At 31.2% G+C, this 22,375-nt stretch overlaps 1 protein-coding gene across 3 annotated transcripts; it reads left to right on the top strand.

Moving 5' to 3' along the window:
- Positions 1-472: 472 nt before the first annotated feature.
- Positions 473-21,052, top strand: LOC119609017 (two pore potassium channel protein sup-9). Of its 3 annotated transcripts, none has more exons than XM_037963686.1 (8): positions 473-917; positions 8,400-9,139; positions 11,991-12,273; positions 12,364-12,554; positions 12,756-12,943; positions 16,916-17,076; positions 20,485-20,511; positions 20,631-21,052. In XM_037963686.1, the coding sequence occupies exons 2-8, from the start codon at positions 9,013-9,015 to the stop codon at positions 20,833-20,835; spliced, it is 1,182 nt and encodes a 393-aa protein (XP_037819614.1). In that variant the 5' UTR covers positions 473-917; positions 8,400-9,012; the 3' UTR covers positions 20,836-21,052. The 3 variants fall into 3 exon arrangements, with proteins under 3 accessions (XP_037819614.1, XP_037819611.1, XP_037819612.1); XM_037963683.1 differs by having other exon boundaries at positions 8,378-9,139; XM_037963684.1 differs by lacking the exon at positions 473-917 and adding an exon at positions 920-953 and having other exon boundaries at positions 8,378-9,139.
- The last annotated feature ends 1,323 nt before the right edge of the window (positions 21,053-22,375 follow it).

Below are 22,375 nucleotides of genomic sequence, written 5' to 3'. Positions count from 1 at the left end.
TAGTCTATAGTCTACTTTAAGTCAAGTTTAAGTGTACTATGTATGCTATGTACTTGGTCGTAGGTGGGAACGTATACTTATTGTAATTAAATTTTATAATTCATATTACTCATACGCTCATATGGTTAATTTGAAACTTTAATAAAATTGCTACTTTTAACTTGTTCCAGAACATTTTATTGAAAAATATTTGTAATTCCTGCAAATAAAAATGATGCTTTTTTAATTATTTTACAAAACCTATCAGTTTTATATGGCAACGCGTTGTTTATGTCAAAACAAAGTCATTGTTTCGCGTTGCCATTTATTTTTTACCGTTAAGCTCTCTTTTATTTGCAATTTGGCAGTTAATTCACCCTCTTTTTCTCTCTCAAAATCAACATCTGGCATTATGCTCCCTTTAAATAACGCTCATTTTGTTTGACAGGATATTAGATTTTCTCCTTTAGTGAAGGAGAAACCTCGGTGTTTTCGTCGTCATCAGGCTTATTAAAATTTGAACGCGCGTGCAACACAATACACAACAAAAATAAATTCCACGACCAACACGAAACACGGAGCAAGAAAAATTAAAGCACAAGCACATTCCCAGAAAAAAAAGGAATACAATTTTTTTTATATTATACAGTTAAAAGTGAAAAAGTAGAAAAAAATAGAAACGCTGTATTACAACTTCCGAAATTTTAAGAAATAATCTGCCAAATTTATAAAAAGAAATAGAAAAAATACAAGAAAATGTTAATTTATTTTGATAAATTGAAAAATGAAAAGGAAATAATCAAGTGCTGAAAAAATTCAAATAAAAAGTGAATAGAGTGAAAAAGTGTTATCCTTTTTTTTGCTGCTGCTACTTTTTGTTGGCCTTTACATAATGTCGCTCGCTCGTTCGTTGTCTATTGCCACATACATACATACGCGTACATGATTTTTGCTGTTGCTCTTTATTTCCAAGTGTATTGTAGTGTTTTCGTTTTTTTTTTTATCTATTTTTTTTTGTTTCTTATCATTTATCTACTTTTCTTTTATTTAAAGTCTATATAAGTGAAAACATAAAAAACCGACAGATAAGCAGACAGACGGATGGACTTACTTATGTACATATGTATGTATTTTGACTAGTACTATTATGTACATATTTATTAATATGTCTGAATATAAAGATTGTTTTTTTTTTTAATATTTATACAAAATTGAAGAAATACTTATTGGAATTAAAAAACATTCACAAAGAAAGTAACTAATAGAAAAAAAAGGAAATGAAAAACTAAAGAACTGGAATATGGTGGCCATTGTCAGTGTCATTTGTTAAACAACAAATTACAACAAAAACATTCCATATGAATTAGTGTCATAATGATAAATATAAAACAATTTATTATCCTCTCAGTCATTTACTAACACACTCGTAACAACTAAATAGAAACACACACACACATTACTTTCTATGTATGTATGTCTGTACAACCGACTCACTCTCTTGGGTCCTTTTGTTGTTAATTAATACCGTAAAAATATATAAATTAAAAGCCTTCTAAGTAAATTCTTTTCCTTTCTTTTAGTTAGTTATTTAACATGTTTTTCTTGTACTATAATTTTTTAATGCATTAAATAGTATCTATTATTACTTTTTTTATCATAAAATATTAGGTAGCTGCTCTAAAATTATACACGAAAAAAATTAACACTCTACGAACCAGTTCAACAAAAACGACAACAACAACAAAAAATGACTTCATTTTATTTTAAACTCAACTCTCTACGTCTCTTTGTACTCCCTTGTTCCTTTTCTTGAATGACATATAAATGTACATACATAAATAGTTTCGCCACTATTGCTGCTGTTAGTAAACTAGTAGTGCAGTTGCTTTTTTTTTGTAAAGGTTGCCAATTTAACTATTTTTTGCTTATTATCGTTCTTCAGGAATGTAATAAGAATGATGTTCCTTTAATATTTTAGTTATTCAATTGTAATCAACATTTAAGTTGAAAATAACGGCCTAGCGTTATGAATACGTGTTCCACTTGGCTCGGAAATTAACAAAGAAAGAGATGTCCTTTTAGTCTTAAGGTCTTCTGTAGAAGTCTTCTACCGTAAAGCCCAAGGTGCCAGTTGTCAGCTAGCATCTCTGGGCCATATTATCTTCGCCGTTCTACGGATACCCTCAATTGACCACCTTAGTAAGCAAGCTCGTACAGCTAGATAGCAAAGTAACTCTAAAATCTAGTACAGTCCTATTATGGAATGTTTAGCCATTTCGTTAAGGGATTTCCGTCATTCCAGGACCAAGTTTGATGTATAAAATTCATTTATAAGGTTTAGGGTGTCTTGGCTGCCGACATTCTTTGTTTTATCCATCAAGGAGAATTGATTCTATTTCATTTGGATCGTATTCGATCAGCACGAAAATCTTTTATCAAATGAGTTTTTGGTAGAGCGGTAATCAATGTTGTGCGCGATTTCTACCTAACGGTTGTTATCTTGAATATAATCGTCGAGTTAAAGGCATATTAGGTCAATGTGTGACTAATTCATCAGGATATAGCCTTAGATGGAGTGATATGAAGGGCATTAATGCTACAAAGAATACCTTTAAATTTTATGCAGAGTATCTTTTCGTAAAGTATTCCACCAGGCGAGTGCACCATGAAATAGCATGCAATGGCTACCATGTCGAAGAGCCATTTCCTGGCTCTTCGTATAAGAGAGTTTTATGGACGCAGCCACTTTACATAATCTAGATTGTGTGTTTAAGTTCAATCCGGGACAATTCTGGTTATTCGTTAATGTTCGAGACTTCAGTTTCATCCAAGTACAATCCTTTAATTACCCATTCGTTAGTAATTTCATTTATCGATTTGCTCTTATGCCGAAAAGCCCATAACATAGATATAGTGTAACAAGGGGGGCGTACAATTGGGAAGATATTTCGAAGTTATTATGGCGAAAGCCTTGATAAATACAAGACTGCGCACGAAGATATTAATTGTCTGGAGATTAAATGCAATCTAACGAAGACTAAACTTATAGAGGAATATCTTCATGCCAGTATCCGTAAGAGTTTTTGAATGATCAGCGTACTATTTCTAATAAAACTGAGGTTGAATTCCTTTTCTTTCGGTTGTTGGACATTTCTTTCCCCGCCATAACCAAACAAATTTATTATAGTTTTGGCTGATGTGGACTTGTAACATACACTGAAGCCATATTTTGGAAAGTCTGACCAACTGTAGCTGGCTCGAATCGAATATGAAATTATATATTCCACTTTGTAACTGTGTGATTTCGATAAATTAAACCTAAAAATTTAACAAACTATAGTTGAGATCCTTTAAACCTATATTAACCCAGAAAATTATTAGTTTTTCGTAACTAAAAATAGTTTATAATGGAAACATTAAAGTCCACATTTTGAATTTTTTAACAATATAAAAAATACTTCACTTTCCCAAGCATTTTAATTGTTTGAATATTGTTTGCCAATTCTTTTTTAAATAATTGGCAACCCTTCTTACATTCTCCACTTATTTTTAGGTTCAAGGAAGTATATTTTTAAAACCCATGGTGAAAAATATACATATAAAAAAATTTCATTACATACTTCAATGTATGGGCGTTTGTATGTGTATGAAATAGGTTTATCTTGACTCACTTGCAGTTGTTTCCATTTATGTCCATTTATTTAGCCATGTTTATTGGTTACTGTGTTAATGCCACAAACAACACGAACATATATACCCACACATACATACATTTATAACTATTCATATGCCAATTAGGGTGGTCATCCTCCTACAACTTTTATTCGAATTTTGTAGGAAATGTCGTTAACCTGCATACTCTTTCTTTAGACTTTTCGTGTCTTTAAGTGACAAATCGATACATGTATGATATCTTATATCCTTCTCCTATCTAGCGACTGTGCGACTGCGAATTATTCCATTTCATGCTTCATTCCGTATAAGTAGGAGTGCCTGGGGCGTATAGGCATATATCGTCCGTGAAAACTCCATGATATTCGTCCGTGGTTTTGAGATACTTTTGACATGACAGCATCGAGCACGATGTTGAAGAGTACTGGTGTCCGCTATGAAACTACAATAACAATGATTAACCATGCTGAGGAGTGTGATGGCTCTCTAGTTTCTGCACTTGACTTAGGTTACTCTTTTTCGGCAATAGAATGACGGTCCCCTCCGAAAGTTCAGATAGTACTACTTTATCAAACCAGAAAACCTAAATGAGATGGCGCTACTTTCATTTCTATGCTGATATGGTTTCCTAGAGAAGAGTTTTTTTTTAATCCATTTGGAGAATTCAGTCGAGCCGAGCCATCTGACCTCGAAGCAGTCCATATTGGCAGAAAACCTTACAAATATGTAAAAGTTTTGATGTTCCTTAAAGTGTATGAACGTTTCATGTTCCTATTTTCGTTTTCATCTTAAGTTTTTTCGGGTTTCTTTTATCATCTAAGTTTAATGATTAGTTCAGTTTTGCTAGCTGAGCACACACACAGATATGGATGCGGCTGACAAATCCTTATTTGCGGAAAACACAACTTTTTAAAATGGTATTATAAAAATGATATATTTTCATTACAATTAGGTTGGTTTATGTTGATAGGAGGATAGGCTTGTTGAGCGCTCCTTTTCAATGAATGTATTATCGTCCGATGTTCTAAGAATTTTGCAATTCAGTTCCATTTCAATTCCGGCACCTACACTTTACTGAACAACCCCCCTAATGTTAATATTTCTATGTACTTACATGTCCTTACACACTTATGCGAACAAATACTGTGTGGATGTAGATGCTATGGCGGCATTAATTATTCAGCATGTTGCTGCGTTAAAAATACTAAATCTCATACATAAGTCGTTGTTTTATTTCCTGTGTGTCTCTCTTTCAACACTTGTATATTGGAAAATACACAGACACAGACTTAACAAATTTCCAATTTTTTTTTCTTACTCCGTTTTTTCCTACCTACTGGTAAAAAATTAAAGTTAAAATATTTTTGAATTTTATATTTCCTTAAAAAACGAGCGAAAATTCAATTAATACTAAATTTGATTATTTTCAATTTGAGGAAACAAAGATTTTTTCTTTAAACAGTGTATATAATAAATTACAAAAATATTAAATGATTTAATAGTAATTTTTAATATGGCGCTACTTTTCAAAAATACTACTTATGTTGTTTAAAGGTATTTAAAGTGCAAATTTATAACGATTTCTTTCACTTGTCGTTTAAAGTAATTTAAATTGCAAATTTATAATGATTCCTTTCACTTCACACGTTTGAAAATTTTAAATTGAAATAGAATTTATCTTTAGAATTAAGAAAGAATCTTAAATATTATTGGTATAACAACAGTCAATCTTTAATAAATATTTTTATTATTCAATTCTTCGTTTTCAGTCTTGATAGGACCATCATATTGACTAATCATTTAACTACTACATTGATTAGTCTTTTGACTTTGAGATCGTGATCACTTCAGTGCCCACATAGATCACTTACTCATACATACATATGTCACAGAGAATAACTCTTAATAAAACTTAAACGAATCTTGTATCTAGAATCTTGCGATAGCGCCCGCATTAATATGAGAGACACCTGCCTCTCATTTAATCATTTAGCAACATTTATTGATATCCAGTCGTGTTTGTGAATTAGCACCTGAACCGAAGTAATATTTATTATCCTCATTTTTTGGACATTATAAAACTCCATCTAGAAATGTATTGAAATTTTTGATTAGGGACTGTTTACCCGGATAGCATTGATTCGGTCAAATTTAGCCCTTTTTACTATTTTTCGAGTTTTAAGAAGTCTTCCGAAAATGATGTACATTTTTGAGAATATTCACGAATATTCGTTTTTAAAAATATTGACAAAAGTTCCAATTCCTACAAACAGGCATATTGTAAATAAATATATGTTATTGTAATAATAAAAAAATACATTTTAACATCTTTTATCACTGTCCATAAAGAGAGAAAGTCATACTTTGTGGTTTTATACTTTTATTTACAATATGTTTCTTTTAACATTGATAATATTGATCCTTTACTTTTGGCAAATATTGTACATACTGTCTGTCTTTCTTTACTTTACCTAATGGTGATGCATATATAAAAATATAACGATATTATGTGATAAAATTTATGTTTACAATTCAAATATTTTATGATTCTTGAATTAATGTGTATTCGCTCGTGTTTTTCGCAATTTAAAAATATAAATGCAAAAAATTTAAACTGAATATGTATTTTTATTTTTACGAGTGCAGTGTGAATGTAATCGATTCGCTACCCAGCAAACAATTATTTATAGATTATATTAATGGTGTTTTTAAAGCTTAATGGAATTGAAGTTTTAAAAGTAAACAATTTAAAAATACAATTTAAATAATATTAAAGTTTACTTTAACTTTTAATATTTGTTGGGTTTATAATGTTTGCATAAAAATATGTTTAAATCTATGTTTATATGTATGTTCACATACATATGTATGTTTGTATATGTTTCATAGAATGAAAACCTCTAAGCAGCTTAAATGTTTTTCCTCTTTCCTTTTTATCTAAATCCTTTGAGGCTTGTAAAACAATCCTACGATTTTTGTTTCCTTATAAAGATATTCATTCATACATTCAATAGGATTGGATGCAATTCAAACATTCAACATACTACTACTTGACTTATGACAGCGTCAGTAATAAAAAAAAAACTTTTTATACATAAAGCGTTGATAAGTCAAATAAAATTTTGTGTATGACGAAAATTCAATCACAAATTCGTTTAATTTTTATCCAATTTTTGTATAATCTTTTTATCTGTTAATATGCCTAACATTAATATGACATGATTGTGAAACGTTTTTATTGCTGAACTTTTTATACGTTTGATGTTGTCATACCAGTAGTAACACTTCAAAAAACTTATCGTATCAAAATTACTAAACTGTTTTGAGTCCTAAATAGCAATATTATAGCTTGAAATTTGAGTTTGTTTGTCTATTGACAAATGTGTTAACTAGTCTATAGACTAGTATGTTAATTAGTCTATTGACTAGTCTATGGACTAATTTATGGAATAGTCTATTTAAGGGTCTCTGGACTAGTTTAAGGAATAGTCTATTGACTAGTCTGTGGACGAATCTACTGTTTAGTCTATGGTGTAATCTATTGTTTATGGAATAGTCTATTGACTAGTCTATGGATTAATCTACTGTTTAGTCTATGGTATAATCTATTGACTTGGCTATGAACTAGTCTATTAACTAGACTGGTGACTAGTCTATGGACTAGTCAATGGTCAAATTTATTGACTAGTCTCTTGACTTGTCTATGGACTAGTCTAATGATTACACCATAGACTAGACAGTAGATTAATCTATTGATAAGTCTGCTGAATAGTCTATTGACTATTCTATTGACAAGTCTGTGGACTGGTCTATTGCCTACTCTATGGATTAGTTTGGTGTCTAGTATATGGACTAATCTATTAACTGGTCTATGGACAAGTCTCTTGACTTGTCTATGGACTAATCTACTGTCTAGTCTATGTACTAATCTACTGTCTAGTCTATGGTCTAATCTATTGACTTGTATACGGAGTAGCCTATGGACTAATCTATTGTCTAGTCCATGGTCTAGTCTATGGAATAAACTACTATCTAGTCTATGGTATAATCTATTGACTTGTATAGGGATTAATCTATTGAATAGACTGTTGACTAGTCTACGGACAAATATACTGTCTAGTGTATGGTGTAATCTTTTGATTTGTCTATGGACTAATCTATTAACTTGTCCGTGGATTAGCTTATTGATTGCACCATAGAATATCCAGTAGATTAGTCTATTGATAAATCTATTGAAAAGTTTATGGGCTGGTCTATTGGCTAGAATATTGACTAGTGTAGTCTATTGACTAGTCTAATGACTATACTGTTGACTGGCCTATTGACTAGTCTGTTGACTATTCTTTCGATTAGTCTATTCACTATTCCATTGACTACTCCATGGAATAGTCTCTTAACTCTTCTATTATGATTTAAAGTTTAGAAAAAGAATTTAGTATGCGATATTTTGTATAGTCAATTTGTTACATATAACCTTAAATAGCAGAAGCATTAGGCTGACTAATGACTTTTAATTAAAAATTACTGTAATTTATATTTTTTTAAATTTCTACTATTTTATTTAACCAATTAACTGGAAAATTCCCTGTGTATTTCGTGTTTTTTCAACTATTTAATAACTAAATTAAAATAATAAATATAGATTTATATACCCTTAATAAAAAGAAATATTAGGGGTATAGAAACCAATCTTAAAAATTCTATAACAATTATTTATTACTAACAGTTTAACTTAATTAAAAAACCAGTCAACTACAAAAGTAAAATAAATAAAAACCAAAAATAATAAAACAATTATAAACCAAAATTAGTAAATGTAACTCTGTTCCAAATGTCTGAAATATTGTGATTTTACATGTTTAATATTAAAATCATGTCCATTTATAAAACAAAAAAATATCTATTTTCAACAAATTGTAAATCGTTTATATCACTTCTATCGCCGTTCCTAACCATGAAACCGTTTAAATAAAATGTCAAAGACAGCAAAGTGATATTGTGAAAATAGAATAAACAAACTCTTCCTAACTACGCAAAATATTCTTCAATTGTGCCAAAAATTGAATATACTCACTTCCCCCAAAAGTAACAAAGTGTGCCACCAATGTTTGCATCCTGATTGTGTTTATAAAACGAAATACGAAGAAATTAAAAACGAAATTTGCAACCAAAAAAAAAGCGATTCCCTATTTTATGCATATGATTTTGTGTTGTGATAGAATCTAAGAAAAACATTTCGAAGAAAACTGTAAAATTCGAAAAGAAAAACTAAAGTTATGCATATTTGTAAAATTGTGTGTTTGAAAGAACGTTTATTGTCAATATACCAAAAACAACTAAAATTCTTCTTCTAAATGAAGAATGAAGAAACAAAATGTTCGCACGATATCATTGATCGTGTGTACATTTACTTATTTATTAGTTGGAGCCGCTGTATTTGATGCACTAGAATCGGAAACGGAAAAATTACGCTGTGAAGCTTTACAAGGTAAGATAAAATATGTATTCTGAATAGAGTTCTTAAATTCTTCTACTTTTCATTAGTCTACAGTATGATATTCAATACTACTCTAGTTCAGTTCCAGTTCACTTCTAGTTGAGTTCTAGTTCTGTTCTAGTTGTGTTCTAGCTTTGTTCTAGTTCTGTTCTAGTTCTGTTCTAGTTCTGTTCTAGTTCTGTTCTAGTTCTGTTTCTAGTTCTGTTCTAGTTCTGTTCTAGTTCTAGTTCTGTTCTAGTTCTGTTCTAGTTCTGTTCTAGTTCTGTTCTAGTTCTGTTCTAGTTCTGTTCTAGTTCTGTTCTTAGTTCTGTTCTAGTTCTGTTCTAGTTCTGTTCTATTCTGTTCTAGTTCTGTTCTAGTTCTGTTCTAGTTCTGTTCTAGTTCTGTTCTAGTTCTGTTCTAGTTCTGTTCTAGTTCTGTTCTAGTTCTGTTCTAGTTCTGTTCTAGTTCTGTTCTAGTTTCTAGTTCTGTTCTAGTTCTGTTCTAGTTCTGTTCTAGTTCTGTTCTAGTTCTGTTCTAGTTCTGTTCTAGTTCTGTCTAGTTCTGTTCTAGTTCTGTTCTAGTTCTGTTTCTAGTTTCTGTTCTAGTTCTGTTCTAGTTCTGTTCTAGTTCTGTTCTAGTTCTGTTCTAGTTCTGTTCTAGTTCTGTTCTAGTTCTGTTCTAGTTCGTTCTAGTTCTGTTCTAGTTCTGTTCTAGTTCTGTTCTAGTTCTGGTTCTAGTTCTGTTCTAGTTCTGTTCTAGTTCTGTTCTAGTTCTGTTCTAGTTCTGTTCTAGTTCTGTTCTAGTTCTGTTCTAGTTCTGTTCTAGTTCTGTTCTAGTTCTGTTCTAGTTCTGTTCTAGTTCTGTTCTAGTTCTGTTCTAGTTTCTGTTCTAGTTCTGTTCTAGTTCTGTTCTAGTTCTGTTCTAGTTCTGTTCTAGTTCTGTTCTAGTTCTGTTCTAGTTCTGTTCTAGTTCTGTTCTAGTTCTGTTCTAGTTCTGTTCTAGTTCTGTTCTAGTTCTGTTCTAGTTCTGTTCTAGTTCTGTTCTAGTTCTGTTCTAGTTCGTTCTAGTTCTGTTCTAGTTCTGTTCTAGTTCTGTTCTAGTTCTGTACTAGTTCTGTTCTAGTTCTGTTCTAGTTCGGTTCTAGTTCTGTTCTAGTTCTGTTCTAGTTCTGTTCTAGTTCTGTTCTAGTTCTGTTCTAGTTCTAGTTCTGTTCTAGTTCTAGTTCTGTTCTAGTTATGTTCTAGTTATGTTCTAGTTCTGTTCTAGTTCTGTTCTAGTTCTGAGTTCTGTTCTAGTTCTGTTCTAGTTCTGTTCTAGTTCTGTTCTAGTTCTGTTCTAGTTCTGTTCTAGTTCTGTTCTAGTTCTGCTCTAGTTTCGTTCTAGTTCTGTTCTAGTTCTGTTCTAGTTCTGTTCTAGTTCTGTTCTAGTTCTGTTCTAGTTCTGTTCTAGTTCTGTTCTAGTTCTGTTCTAGTTCTGTTCTAGTTCTGTTCTAGTTCTGTTCAGTTCTGTTCTAGTTCTGTTCTAGTTCTGTTCTAGTTCTGTTCTAGTTCTGTTCTAGTTCTGTTCTAGTTCTGTTCTAGTTCTGTTCTAGTTCTGTTCTAGTTCTGTTCTATTCTGTTCTAGTTCTGTTCTAGTTCTGTTCTAGTTCTGTTCTAGTTCCTGTTCTAGTTTCTGTTCTAGTTCTGTTCTAGTTCTGTTCTAGTTCTGTTCTAGTTTCTGTTCTAGTTTCTGTTCTAGTTCTGTTCTAGTTCTGTTCTTATTCTGTTCTAGTTCTATTCTAGTTCTGTTCTAGTTCTGTTCTAGTTCTGTTCTAGTTCTGTTCTAGTTCTGTTCTAGTTCTGTTCTAGTTCTGTTCTAGTTCTGTTCTAGTTCTGTTCTAGTTCTGTTCTAGTTCTGTTCTAGTTCTGTTCTAGTTCTGTTCTAGTTCTGTTCTAGTTCAGTTCTAGTTCAGTTCTAGTTCAGTTCTAGTTCAGTTCTAGTTCAGTTCTAGTTCAGTTCTAGTTCAGTTCTAGTTCAGTTCTAGTTCAGTTCTAGTTCAGTTCTAGTTCAGTTCTAGTTCAGTTCTAGTTCAGTTCTAGTTCAGTTCTAGTTCAGTTCTAGTTCAGTTCTAGTTCAGTTCTAGTTCAGTTCTAGTTCAGTTCTAGTTCAGTTCTAGTTCAGTTCTAGTTCAGTTCTAGTTCAGTTCTAGTTCAGTTCTAGTTCAGTTCTAGTTCAGTTCAGTTCTAGTTCAGTTCTAGTTCAGTTCTAGTTCAGTTCTAGTTCAGTTCTAGTTCAGTTCTAGTTCAGTCTAGTTCTAGTTCAGTTCTAGTTCAGTTCTAGTTCAGTTCTAGTTCAGTTCTAGTTCTGTTCTAGTTCTGTTCTAGTTCTGTTCTAGTTCTGTTCTAGTTCTGTTCTAGTTCTGTTCTAGTTCTGTTCTAGTTCTGTTCTAGTTCTGTTCTAGTTCTGTTCTAGTTCTGTTCTAGTTCTGTTCTAGTTCAGTTCTAGTTCTGTTCTAGTTCAGTTCTAGTTCAGTTCTAGTTCAGTTCTAGTTCAGTTCTAGTTCAGTTCTAGTTCAGTTCTAGTTCAGTTCTAGTTCTGTTCTAGTTCTGTTCTAGTTCTGTTCTAGTTCAGTTCTAGTTCTGTTCTAGTTCCGTTCTAGTTTCGTTTTAGTTCTGTTCTAGATCAGTTCAGCTTTAGTTTATAGAATGTTCGGGTTCGGTTATAGGGTTTATATATAAATAACTTCCACACAACTTTAAACTTTTCTACCTTCTCCTATTTTAAAGTACTGTTTCTTGCTCAACATCATCTAAGGGGTTTCAACATTTCTATTCAAATAAAAATAAGAATTTATTAAATTTAAAACAAATCTTTTTTGCAGCTGTCGAAGATATGATTATAGAGAAATATAATATTTCTCAGGAGGATTTTAAGGTAATGGAAACGGTTGTATTAAAATCAGAACCACACAAAGCCGGACAACAGTGGAAGTTTACAGGTGCATTCTACTATGCAACAACAGTACTGACCACAATAGGTTATGGTCATTCGACACCAAGCACAGTTGGTGGCAAATTATTTACCATGTGTTATGCAATTGTAGGCATACCACTGGGTCTGGTTATGTTTCAAAGTATTGGAGAAAGAGTTAATAGACTGAGCAGGTTAGCTTATATGTTATTCCTTCGATTTAATGAATTATTTTAATATTTCTATTCGTTTGTCTGTCGTTTGTTCATTCATTTGGTTTATAGTTTTGTCATACAGGCAGTGAGACAATCATTGCATTGTAAACGAACTGTCGCCTCTGAAGTAGATTTAATATGTGTTGTTACAACGCTTAGCTCCTTGACGATAGCTGGTGGTGCTGCGGCATTTTCAAAATTTGAAGGTTGGAGCTATTTTGATTCAGTATATTACTGTTTTATTACTTTAACTACAATAGGTACGTACATACATACATAAGTATGAAACCGAATAAAATCATTTTTATGCGCTTTCTCTTTGTTTGTGTCATAAATAAAATAAAATTCATCTTTTTATTTGTTGTTTTCTGTCTTTTGTTCTTTGTCTATTTCAAATGGATTCTGTCTATTTATGGAATGGATGCGTCTTCGTTTCTTTTTCGGTTTTGTTCTCATTGCAGGTTTTGGAGACATGGTAGCTTTACAAAAAGATAATGCCCTTAATAATAAACCAGAATATGTTATGTTTGCTTTAATATTCATATTATTTGGTTTGGCCATTGTCGCTGCCTCCTTAAATCTTTTAGTCCTTAGATTTGTTACCATGAATACAGAGGATGAACGACGTGATGAGGCCCAAGCAATGCAGGTAATTAAAACAAGTTTAGAGACGATTTCCACTGTAAATATATATTTTCCCTGTAAAAAATGCTATGATTGCAAATTTATGTTTTTTTTGTTGTAAATGTGTCCTGTATTTGTTATTTATTGGCTTAAAATGTTTTTTGTTGGCTTAGTTTAAGGAAAAGTTCTCGATTTTTCATGACCTTTAAATTTTATAAAAAATATGAATACAGTTAATTTTCTTTTCTTTTTTCCTTTTCTAATGGCATGAATATCATATTTAATTCTTTATTAATAATCGCATGTGTATAAAATGTTTATATGATCTGTTCTAGTACTTGCCAGATTTAATGAATTTAGTCGGTAAATTTAATAAGAATATTTACAAAATATTCTATTTGGGACCAGTAAATCGCTAAATTATTAACTTTTTTATGTATATAAATTGTCCCATAGTCTCCGTTATTAAATAGTCTAAAATCTATAGTTTTGCTCTTAATCTCGTCTCGACAAGAGACTAATCGCCTTATTTATAATTTCAACTGTAATCTCATCTCTAGATCCGATTATAAAATCGTCCATAATCTTGTTAATCGTCTATTTTATGATCTCTATTAAAATATCTAGATTAATCTACAACATCGGGATATACATATGTATCTCTCAAAACCTCGACTATCGATATATATGTATATCTTTATTTTATCATCTATTCTACAGACTCCTCCATAATCTTGATCACATATGGTCAATAATCTTATTCACAATCTAGTTCAGTTCTAGTTCAGTTCTAATTCAGTTCTAGTTCAGTTCTAATTCAGTTCTAGTTCAGTTCTAATTCAGTTCTAATTCAGTTCTAATGCAGTTCTAGTCAGTTCTCGTTCAATTCTAGTTCAGTTCTAGTTCAGTTCTAGTTCAGTTCTAGTTCAGTTCTAGTTCAGTTCTAGTTCAGTCTAGTTCAGTTCTAGTTCAGTTCTAGTTCAGTTCTAGTTCAGTTCTAGTTCAGTTCTAGTTCAGTTCTAGTTCAGTTCTAGTTCAGTTCTAGTTCATTCTAGTTCAGTTCTAGTTCAGTTCTAGTTCAGTTCTAGTTCAGTTCTAGTTCAGTTCTAGTTCAGTTCTAGTTCAGTTCTAGTTCAGTTCTAGTTCAGTTCTAGTTCAGTTCTAGTTCAGTTCTAGTTCAGTTCTAGTTCAGTTCTAGTTCAGTTCTAGTTCAGTTCTACTTCAGTTCTAGTTCAGTTCTAGTTCAGTTCTAGTTCAGTTCTAGTTCAGTTCTAGTTCAGTTCTAGTTCAGTTCTAGTTCAGTTCTAGTTCAGTTCTAGCAGTAGTTCAGTTCTAGTTCAGTTCTAGTTCAGTTCTAGTTCAGTTCTAGTTCAGTTCTAGTTCAGTTCTAGTTCAGTTCTAGTTCAGTTCTAGTTCAGTTCTAGTTCAGTTCTAGTTCAGTTCTAGTTCAGTTCTAGTTCAGTTCTAGTTCAGTTCTAGTTCAGTTCTAGTTCAGTTCTAGTTCAGTTCTAGTTCAGTTCTAGTTCAGTTCTAGTTCAGTTCTAGTTCAGTTCTAGTTCAGTTCTAGTTCAGTTCTAGTTCAGTTCTAGTTCAGTTCTAGTTCAGTTCTAGTTCAGTTCTAGTTCAGTTCTAGTTCAGTTCTAGTTCAGTTCTAGTTCAGTTCTAGTTCAGTTCTAGTTCAGTTCTAGTTCAGTTCTAGTTCAGTTCTAGTTCAGTTCAGTTCTAGTTCAGTTCTAGTTCAGTTCTAGTTCAGTTCTAGTTCAGTTCTAGTTCAGTTCTAGTTCAGTTCTAGTTCAGTTCTAGTTCAGTTCTAGTTCAGTTCTAGTTCAGTTCTAGTTCAGTTCTAGTTCAGTTCTAGTTCAGTTCTAGTTCAGTTCTAGTTCAGTTCTAGTTCAGTTCTAGTCAGTTCTAGTTCAGTTCTAGTTCAGTTCTAGTTCAGTTCTAGTTCAGTTCTAGTTCAGTCTAGTTCAGTTCTAGTTCAGTTCTAGTTCAGTTCTAGTTCAGTTCTAGTTCTAGACTGTTCTAGTTCAGTTCTAGTTCAGTTCTAGTTCAGTCTAGTCAGTTCTAGTTCAGTTTCTAGTTCAGTTCTAGTTCAGTTCTAGTTCAGTTCTAGTTCAGTTTAGTTCAGTTATAGTTCAGTTCTAGTTCAGTTCTAGTCAGTTCTAGTTCAGTTCTAGTTCAGTTCTAGTTCAGTTCTAGTTCATTTCTAGTTCAGTTCTAGTTATCCGGTTCTAGTTCAGTTCTAGTTCAGTTCTAGTTCAGTTCTAGTTCAGTTCTGTTCAGTTTAGTTCAGTTCTAGTTCAGTTCTAGTTCAGTCTAGTCAGTTCTAGTTCAGTTCTAGTTCAGTTCTAGTTCAGTTCTAGTTCAGTTCTAGTTCAGTTCTAGTTCAGTTCTAGTTCAGTTCTAGTTCAGTTCTAGTTCCGTTCTAGTTCAGTCAGTTCAGTTTTAGTTCAGTTATCGTTCAGTTCTAGTTCAGTTCTAGTTCAGTTCTAGTTCCAGTTATTTCTAGTCAGTTCTAGTTCAGTTCTAGTTCAGTTCTAGTTCAGTTCAGTTCAGTTCTAGTTCAGTTCTAGTTCATGTTCTAGTTCAGTTCTAGTTCAGTTCTAGTTTCAGTTCTAGTTCAGTTCTAGTTCAGTTCTAGTTCAATTCTAGTTTCAGTTCTAGTTCAGTTCTAGTTCAGTTCTAGTTCAGTTCTAGTTCAGTTCTAGTTCAGTTCTAGTTCAGTTCTAGTTCAGTTCTAGTCAGTTCTAGTTCAGTTCTAGTTTTAGACAATTATCTCACTAAATTCAAAAGATTTGTATATCGTCGCAGTTGTAATTTCGTTTTTAACACGGTCATCCTGAAAACTTAAAAACAATATTTTCTTATTTATATATTCACTAAAGGAAACCATGTTGAGATCAAGGAATATTTTTAGAGAACAACATTTTATTTATTTTATTTTTTCTCAATCATGTTAATACATTTTTCTCCTAATATACACATTTGTATTTAAATTATTGTTCGTAAATATTTATTGCTTAACTTTATACAAAATCAATTTTATAAACATTTTTTTTAATTTTATCAATATAAATGTCATAAATTAAAGTAGTTGTGGCCCTTTTTTTAATTTAACCTAAATTATTTATATCAAATAAAAAATACTCCCCCATCAGATGCTATTAAAAATAAAACCTAAACTTTTATACAATTAATTTCAAAAAAATGTTTGCACTTATGAAATTGTTAAAGCACATTTTTTAAACTCTTTTTTTTCCAACAATTTTGCTAAATTTAATTTCTTTTATTGATAATTTTTCAAAACAAATGTATTAAAAAGTTGATAATTAAAATTGTAACACATATATTTTCGTTCTTTTTTAAATTTTTCCTTTATCCATGTATAAATCACAAAATCAAAATAAAATAAATATTTTGGGCCAAAAAAATCGTGTTAAACGTTAAATAGTTTATGACCAAGTCCAATTTTTGGACAAACGAGGTGATTTTTTTTCTAACTCTCTCATACTCTAAATACAATTTTGTGAAAGCTTTCATTTATATAATTATACATATAAAAATTAATAATTAAAAAATGCTCTTTCAATTTAATTTTAATTAAATTTCTTCTCCAACTAAATACAAAACTTACTACACCGAGAAACACTTTCAAATAAATAAATTCCAAAACAAATTTCAGTTCATAATACTCTACTACAAATACCACCACCTCCTTCAAACAAACTTATTATACTTTTACTTACTTTCTTTTATACATTTCCGTTTCCTGTTTTCAAAACTTGTTTATTACTATTATTACTAATTTCTAACAACAAGTATACAAGATGCTATTTTCTTTATGTTGTGTTTATGTTGAAGCATTTTATTTTAAAGACTTTTAGTTTATTTAATTTTAATAAAAAGTCTGTCGTTTTACTAATAATGTGTTTTTTTTCCATCTGATTCTGTGTCTATTTATATAATTTCTCAATTATTACAACAACAACAAAAACAGGCTCTTCAAGGTTCGGTTAAATTGGAGGGTGATGTTATAACTGCGAATGGTTCCATATTGAGTGGTTATGAAGGACATGATGGTCAATCATTTAGTGGATCAAATGTATCGTCAATGTGTTCATGTCGTTGTGCATGTTTTAGTGCAAAACGACATAAAAGGTAAATTCATTATTTATGTGTTTTTATTTGAAAACTGTTTATGATTAAGTGATATTTTACACTTGTTTTAGTTTAGTTCTAGTTCTGGTTCTAGTTCAGTTCTAGTTCAGTTCTAGTTCAGTTCTAGTTCAGTTCTAGTTCAGTTCTAGTTCAGTTCTAGTTCAGTTCTAGTTCAGTTCTAGTTCTAGTTCAGTTCTAGTTCTAGTTCAGTTCTAGTTCAGTTCTAGTTCAGTTCAGTTCAGTTCAGTTCTAGTTCAGTTCTAGTTCAGTTCTAGTTCAGTTCTAGTTCAGTTCTAGTTCAGTTCTAGTTCAGTTCTAGTTCAGTTCTAGTTCAGTTCTAGTTCAGTTCTAGTTCAGTTCTAGTTCAGTTCTAGTTCAGTTCTAGTTCAGTTCTAGTTCAGTTCTAGTTCAGTTCTAGTTCAGTTCTAGTTCAGTTCTAGTTCAGTTCTAGTTCAGTTCTAGTTCAGTTCTAGTTCAGTTCTAGTTCAGTTCTAGTTCAGTTCTAGTTCAGTTCTAGTTCAGTTCTAGTTCAGTTCTAGTTCAGTTCTAGTTCTAGTTCAGTTCTAGTTCTAGTTCAGTTCTAGTTCTAGTTCAGTTCTAGTTCAGTTCAGTTCAGTTCAGTTCTAGTTCAGTTCTAGTTCAGTTCTAGTTCAGTTCTAGTTCAGTTCTAGTTCAGTTCTAGTTCAGTTCTAGTTCAGTTCTAGTTCAGTTCTAGTTCTAGTTCAGTTCTAGTTCAGTTCTAGTTCAGTTCTAGTTCAGTTCTAGTTCAGTTCTAGTTCAGTTCTAGTTCAGTTCTAGTTCAGTTCTAGTTCAGTTCTAGTTCAGTTCTAGTTCAGTTCTAGTTCAGTTCTAGTTCAGTTCTAGTTCAGTTCTAGTTCAGTTCTAGTTCAGTTCTAGTTCAGTTCTAGTTCAGTTCTAGTTCAGTTCTAGTTCAGTTCTAGTTCAGTTCTAGTTCAGTTCTAGTTCAGTTCTAGTTCAGTTCTAGTTCAGTTCTAGTTCAGTTCTAGTTCAGTTCTAGTTCAGTTCTAGTTCAGTTCTAGTTCAGTTCTAGTTCAGTTCTAGTTCAGTTCTAGTTCAGTTCTAGTTCAATTCTAGTTCAGTTCTAGTTCAGTTCTAGTTCAGTTCTAGTTCAGTTCTAGTTCAGTTCTAGTTCAGTTCTAGTTCAGTTCTAGTTCAGTTCTAGTTCAGTTCTAGTTCAGTTCTAGTTCAGTTCTAGTTCAGTTCTAGTTCAGTTCTAGTTCAGTTCTAGTTCAGTTCTATTTCAGTTCTAGTTCAGTTCTATTTCAGTTCTAGTTCAGTTCTAGTTCAGTTCTAATTCAGTTCTAGTTCAGTTCTAGTTCAGTTCTAGTTCAGTTTTAGTTCAGTTCTAGTTCAGTTCTAGTTCAGTTCTAGTTCAGTTCTAGTTCAGTTCTAGTTCAGTTCTAGTTCAGTTCTAGTTCAGTTCTAGTTCAGTTCTAGTTCAGTTCTAGTTCAGTTCTAGTTCAGTTCTAGTTCAGTTCTAGTTCAGTTCTAGTTCAGTTCTAGTTCAGTTCTAGTTCAGTTCTAGTTCAGTTCTAGTTCAGTTCTAGTTCAGTTCTAGTTCAGTTCTAGTTCAGTTCTAGTTCAGTTCTAGTTCAGTTCTAGTTCAGTTCGAGTTCAGTTCTAGTTCAGTTCTAGTTCAGTTCTAGTTCAGTTCTAGTTCAGTTCTAGTTCAGTTCTAGTTCAGTTCTAGTTCAGTTCTAGTTCAGTTCTAGTTCACTTCTAGTTCAGTTCTAGTTCAGTTCTAGTTCACTAGTTCAGTTCTAGTTCAGTTCTAGTTCAGTCTAGTTCAGTTCTAGTCAGTTCTAGTTCAGGTTCTAGTTCAGTTCTAGTTCAGTTCTAGTTCAGTCTAGTTCTAGTTCTAGTTCAGTTCTAGTTCAGTCTAGTTCAGTTCTAGTTCAGTTCTAGTTCAGTTCTAGTTCAGTTCTAGTTCAGTTCTAGTCAGTTCTAGTCAGTTCTAGTTCAGTTCTAGTTCAAGTTCTAGTTCAGTTCTAGTTCAGTTCTAGTTCAGTTCTAGTTCAGTTCTAGTTCAGTTTCTATGTTCAGTTCTAGTTCAGTTCTAGTTCAGTTCTAGTTCAGTTCTAGTTCAGTTCTAGTTCAGTTCTAGTTCAGTTCTAGTTCAGTTCTAGTTCAGTTCTAGTTCAGTTCTAGTTCACGTTCTAGTTCAGTTCTAGTTACAGTTCTAGTTCAGTTCTAGTTCAGTTCTAGTTCAGTTCTAGTTCAGTTCTAGTTCAGTTCCTAGTCAGTTCTAGTTCAGTTCTAGTTCAGTTCTAGTTCAGTTCTAGTTCAGTTCTAGTTCAGTTCTAGTTCAGTTCTAGTTCAGTTCTAGTTCAGTTCTAGTTCAGTTTCTAGTAGTTCAGTTCTAGTTCAGTTCTAGTTCAGTTCTAGTTCAGTTCTAGTTCAGTTCTAGTTCAGTTCTAGTTCAGTTCTAGTTCAGTTCTAGTTTCAGTTCTAGTTCAGTCAGTCTAGTTCAGTCTCTAGTTCAGTTCTAGTCGTTCTAGTTCTAGTTCAGTTCTAGTCAGTTCTAGTTCAGTTCTAGTTCAGTTCTAGTTCGTTCTAGTTAAGTCTAGTAGTTCAGTTCTAGTTCTTTCAGTTCTAGTCTCAGTTCTAGTCAGTTCTAGTTCAGTTCTAGTTCAGTTCTAGTTCAGTTCTAGTTCAGTAGTAGTTCAGTTCTAGTTCAGTTCTAGTTCAGTTCTAGTTCAGTTCTAGTTCAGTTCTAGTTCAGTTCTAGTTCAGTTCTAGTTCAGTTCTAGTTCAGTTCTAGTTCAGTTCAGTTCTAGTTCAGTTCTAGTTCAGTTCTAGTTCAGTTCTAGTTCAGTATTATATGTGTTTTTATCTGAAAACTGTTTTAGATCTAAGTGATATTTCTCTGCATAGTATTATAGTGGTTAGATCTTATACCAAATCCTCGATGTCAAAAATAATGCACTTTCAGAATTTCTTTAGTTTTGTGAACAACTTAAATTACAAAAATTTTTAACCAGAGCAAAGCATACTTTCCTAAAGGATTGAGCAGCGCTGAATCCGAATCTCATAAATCGTGTCATGGAGTTTTTGGAAAAAAGTGGAAAATTTGATACAAATCAAATGTTTTACATTTGTAGAATCCTTGATATGTCTCATATCAACAGTAATGTTGACTCGCAACTTGCTATTTGATCGAATGTATGTATGGAAAAGTTCGGGAAGTTATTGTTTGTACACAAATTTTGTAGCGTAACTGAAATTAATTTAAAATACAGAGAACATATTGCAAAAATCTATAACTTTAAAAAATTAAATAGATATTTATTTTCAATATATTTTAATTTTATTTCTTAAGGATTTACAATAATATTTAAATATTATTTTCTCCTTCTTCTATAAAACATTGCATGGTGCTATCGACAGACAATTAAATTCCTACCAAGATAATACGTAAGATTTATGTTCTTTCCATTCTAATTTTGTTTTCTTAAAATATTTTATAGATGTGTTTATTATTTGCGCAAAAAGAATATATATATTTATTAATTATAATATTTTTTTATCATTAGGCATCAAATGAAAGACAGACGTTCTCCATCATCACATATGCGTCATTTGTTACCCGAAGTTGTTCCAATGCAGGATTTAGGCTACGATTCGCATAGTCTCAATCATCCATTAGATGGTGTTGATGTAGTTGATACAACTACATGCTCTCAGCCTCAATTGCTTAAACGAAATGTCTCTTTATTATCATTTCAATATAATATTTAAGTATTTGTTGTTATTTGCAGTTATTTTTTGAAAAAATTTATTTTTTTTTATTTCTTTTCAATTATCTTAACTATTTAAGCCAAAAAAAATAAAAAGTAACTTCATACAAGGGAACAAAAGCATTCGAATTATAAAAAAATTATTATGTATTTTTCATGTAATAAATTTAATTCGGGTTTTATATGTTTTTTTTTTATTTATTAATTATTAAATTTATTTTAAAATATTTATATGACAACATCTTCTTTAATTTAATTTATTTTTTATTATTATTTAACAAAATATAAACCACTGCCATTTCCCCCAGAAAATTACAAAAATAAAAAAAATAATATACATATATTTAACTTTACCGCAGATATTATAAATCTAAATGAAAATGTTATTCTTAAAGTAGTTTAAAATAAATCTTCATAGTTTGTTCCAAAAGTTATGCCAAAACAAAATTCGTCTCTTATCATATCAAATTTTACTTATATTATTAATTTCTTTAGCCGATTACAAAACTTAAAATTCCCTTTATATAAAATTTTAATGCCAAATTTTTGTATAATTAGTTTAAAAGATATTTTTTTATAAATTTAGCTTTTAGTAATTAGTTTTGTTGCAAAGATGTAAACATTTTTATTTCATTTAGAATTTTACACAATTATGTCTATTTCTTATGAAAATTATTATAATGTTTACTGCTTATTAGTTAAAAACTAAATTAAAATTGTCTTGACATAAATAATTCCAAGTAAGTCAATAATATTTATTATAAATATATTTTTAAAAATAGTTAAGTTACCTGTTCATAATTATAATTATTAATTATTTAGATTTTAAATTAGTTTTGTATTTGCACAACTTTTCATTTAATTTTAATAATAAGTCATTTGTTTTTAATTTAATATTTACTACTATGTATATTATAATACATACTTATGAGGAATTCTGTAGGTATTAGCCCCACAACTAGTTCTAGAACGCATGATTATAGCCTTTACACGTTCTACTTTGGCATTGAGACCAATGACTTTTGTTCGAAATTGTCACCTTCGAAACCGTTTTGAGGAAGTGTTATGAAATCGACACTCATTTTTTGAAACGGTTCTGGAAATAGTTCTTTAATCAATGAATTTTGTTCGAATTTATTTATAATCAGCATCAAAAAAGCTCGATTATATCATTCTGTTTGGTCGTAGACCCACATATGTATGTACTTACATAACCACTTACTTTTGTAATGTATTTTTGGACGCATAATGAAATAACTAAGCTGTGGTGTACTACAGCGAACTAACAAATAAAAAGCCCAGGATCGTATTCGGTGTGAGAAATTTTGTTTTTAAAACAAAACAACTTTTTAACTCCCTATTTGTTAGTACTTATTTAAGTAGTTATTTGTGGTAGGCCTTGTTCTTGCCTTACCACGAATGAAGAAATAGAAAAAAGCTTATTAATTTCCAATGTAAGTTTTTACTGGGTATATCGTTCAATTACTGCAAGACTGTCATAATCCAAAAAAAGTCGTTTCGTGAAAAATTTCAATGGATCT

This window comes from Lucilia sericata, unplaced genomic scaffold (assembly GCF_015586225.1).
Source record: "Lucilia sericata isolate MDLA Ls3-8-SP2 unplaced genomic scaffold, ASM1558622v1 Contig000913F_arrow, whole genome shotgun sequence".
Taxonomy (NCBI): Eukaryota; Metazoa; Arthropoda; class Insecta; order Diptera; family Calliphoridae; genus Lucilia; species Lucilia sericata.
The sequence above is the reverse complement of the archived record's forward strand: the minus strand, read 5'-3'. Positions and strand labels throughout refer to the sequence as shown.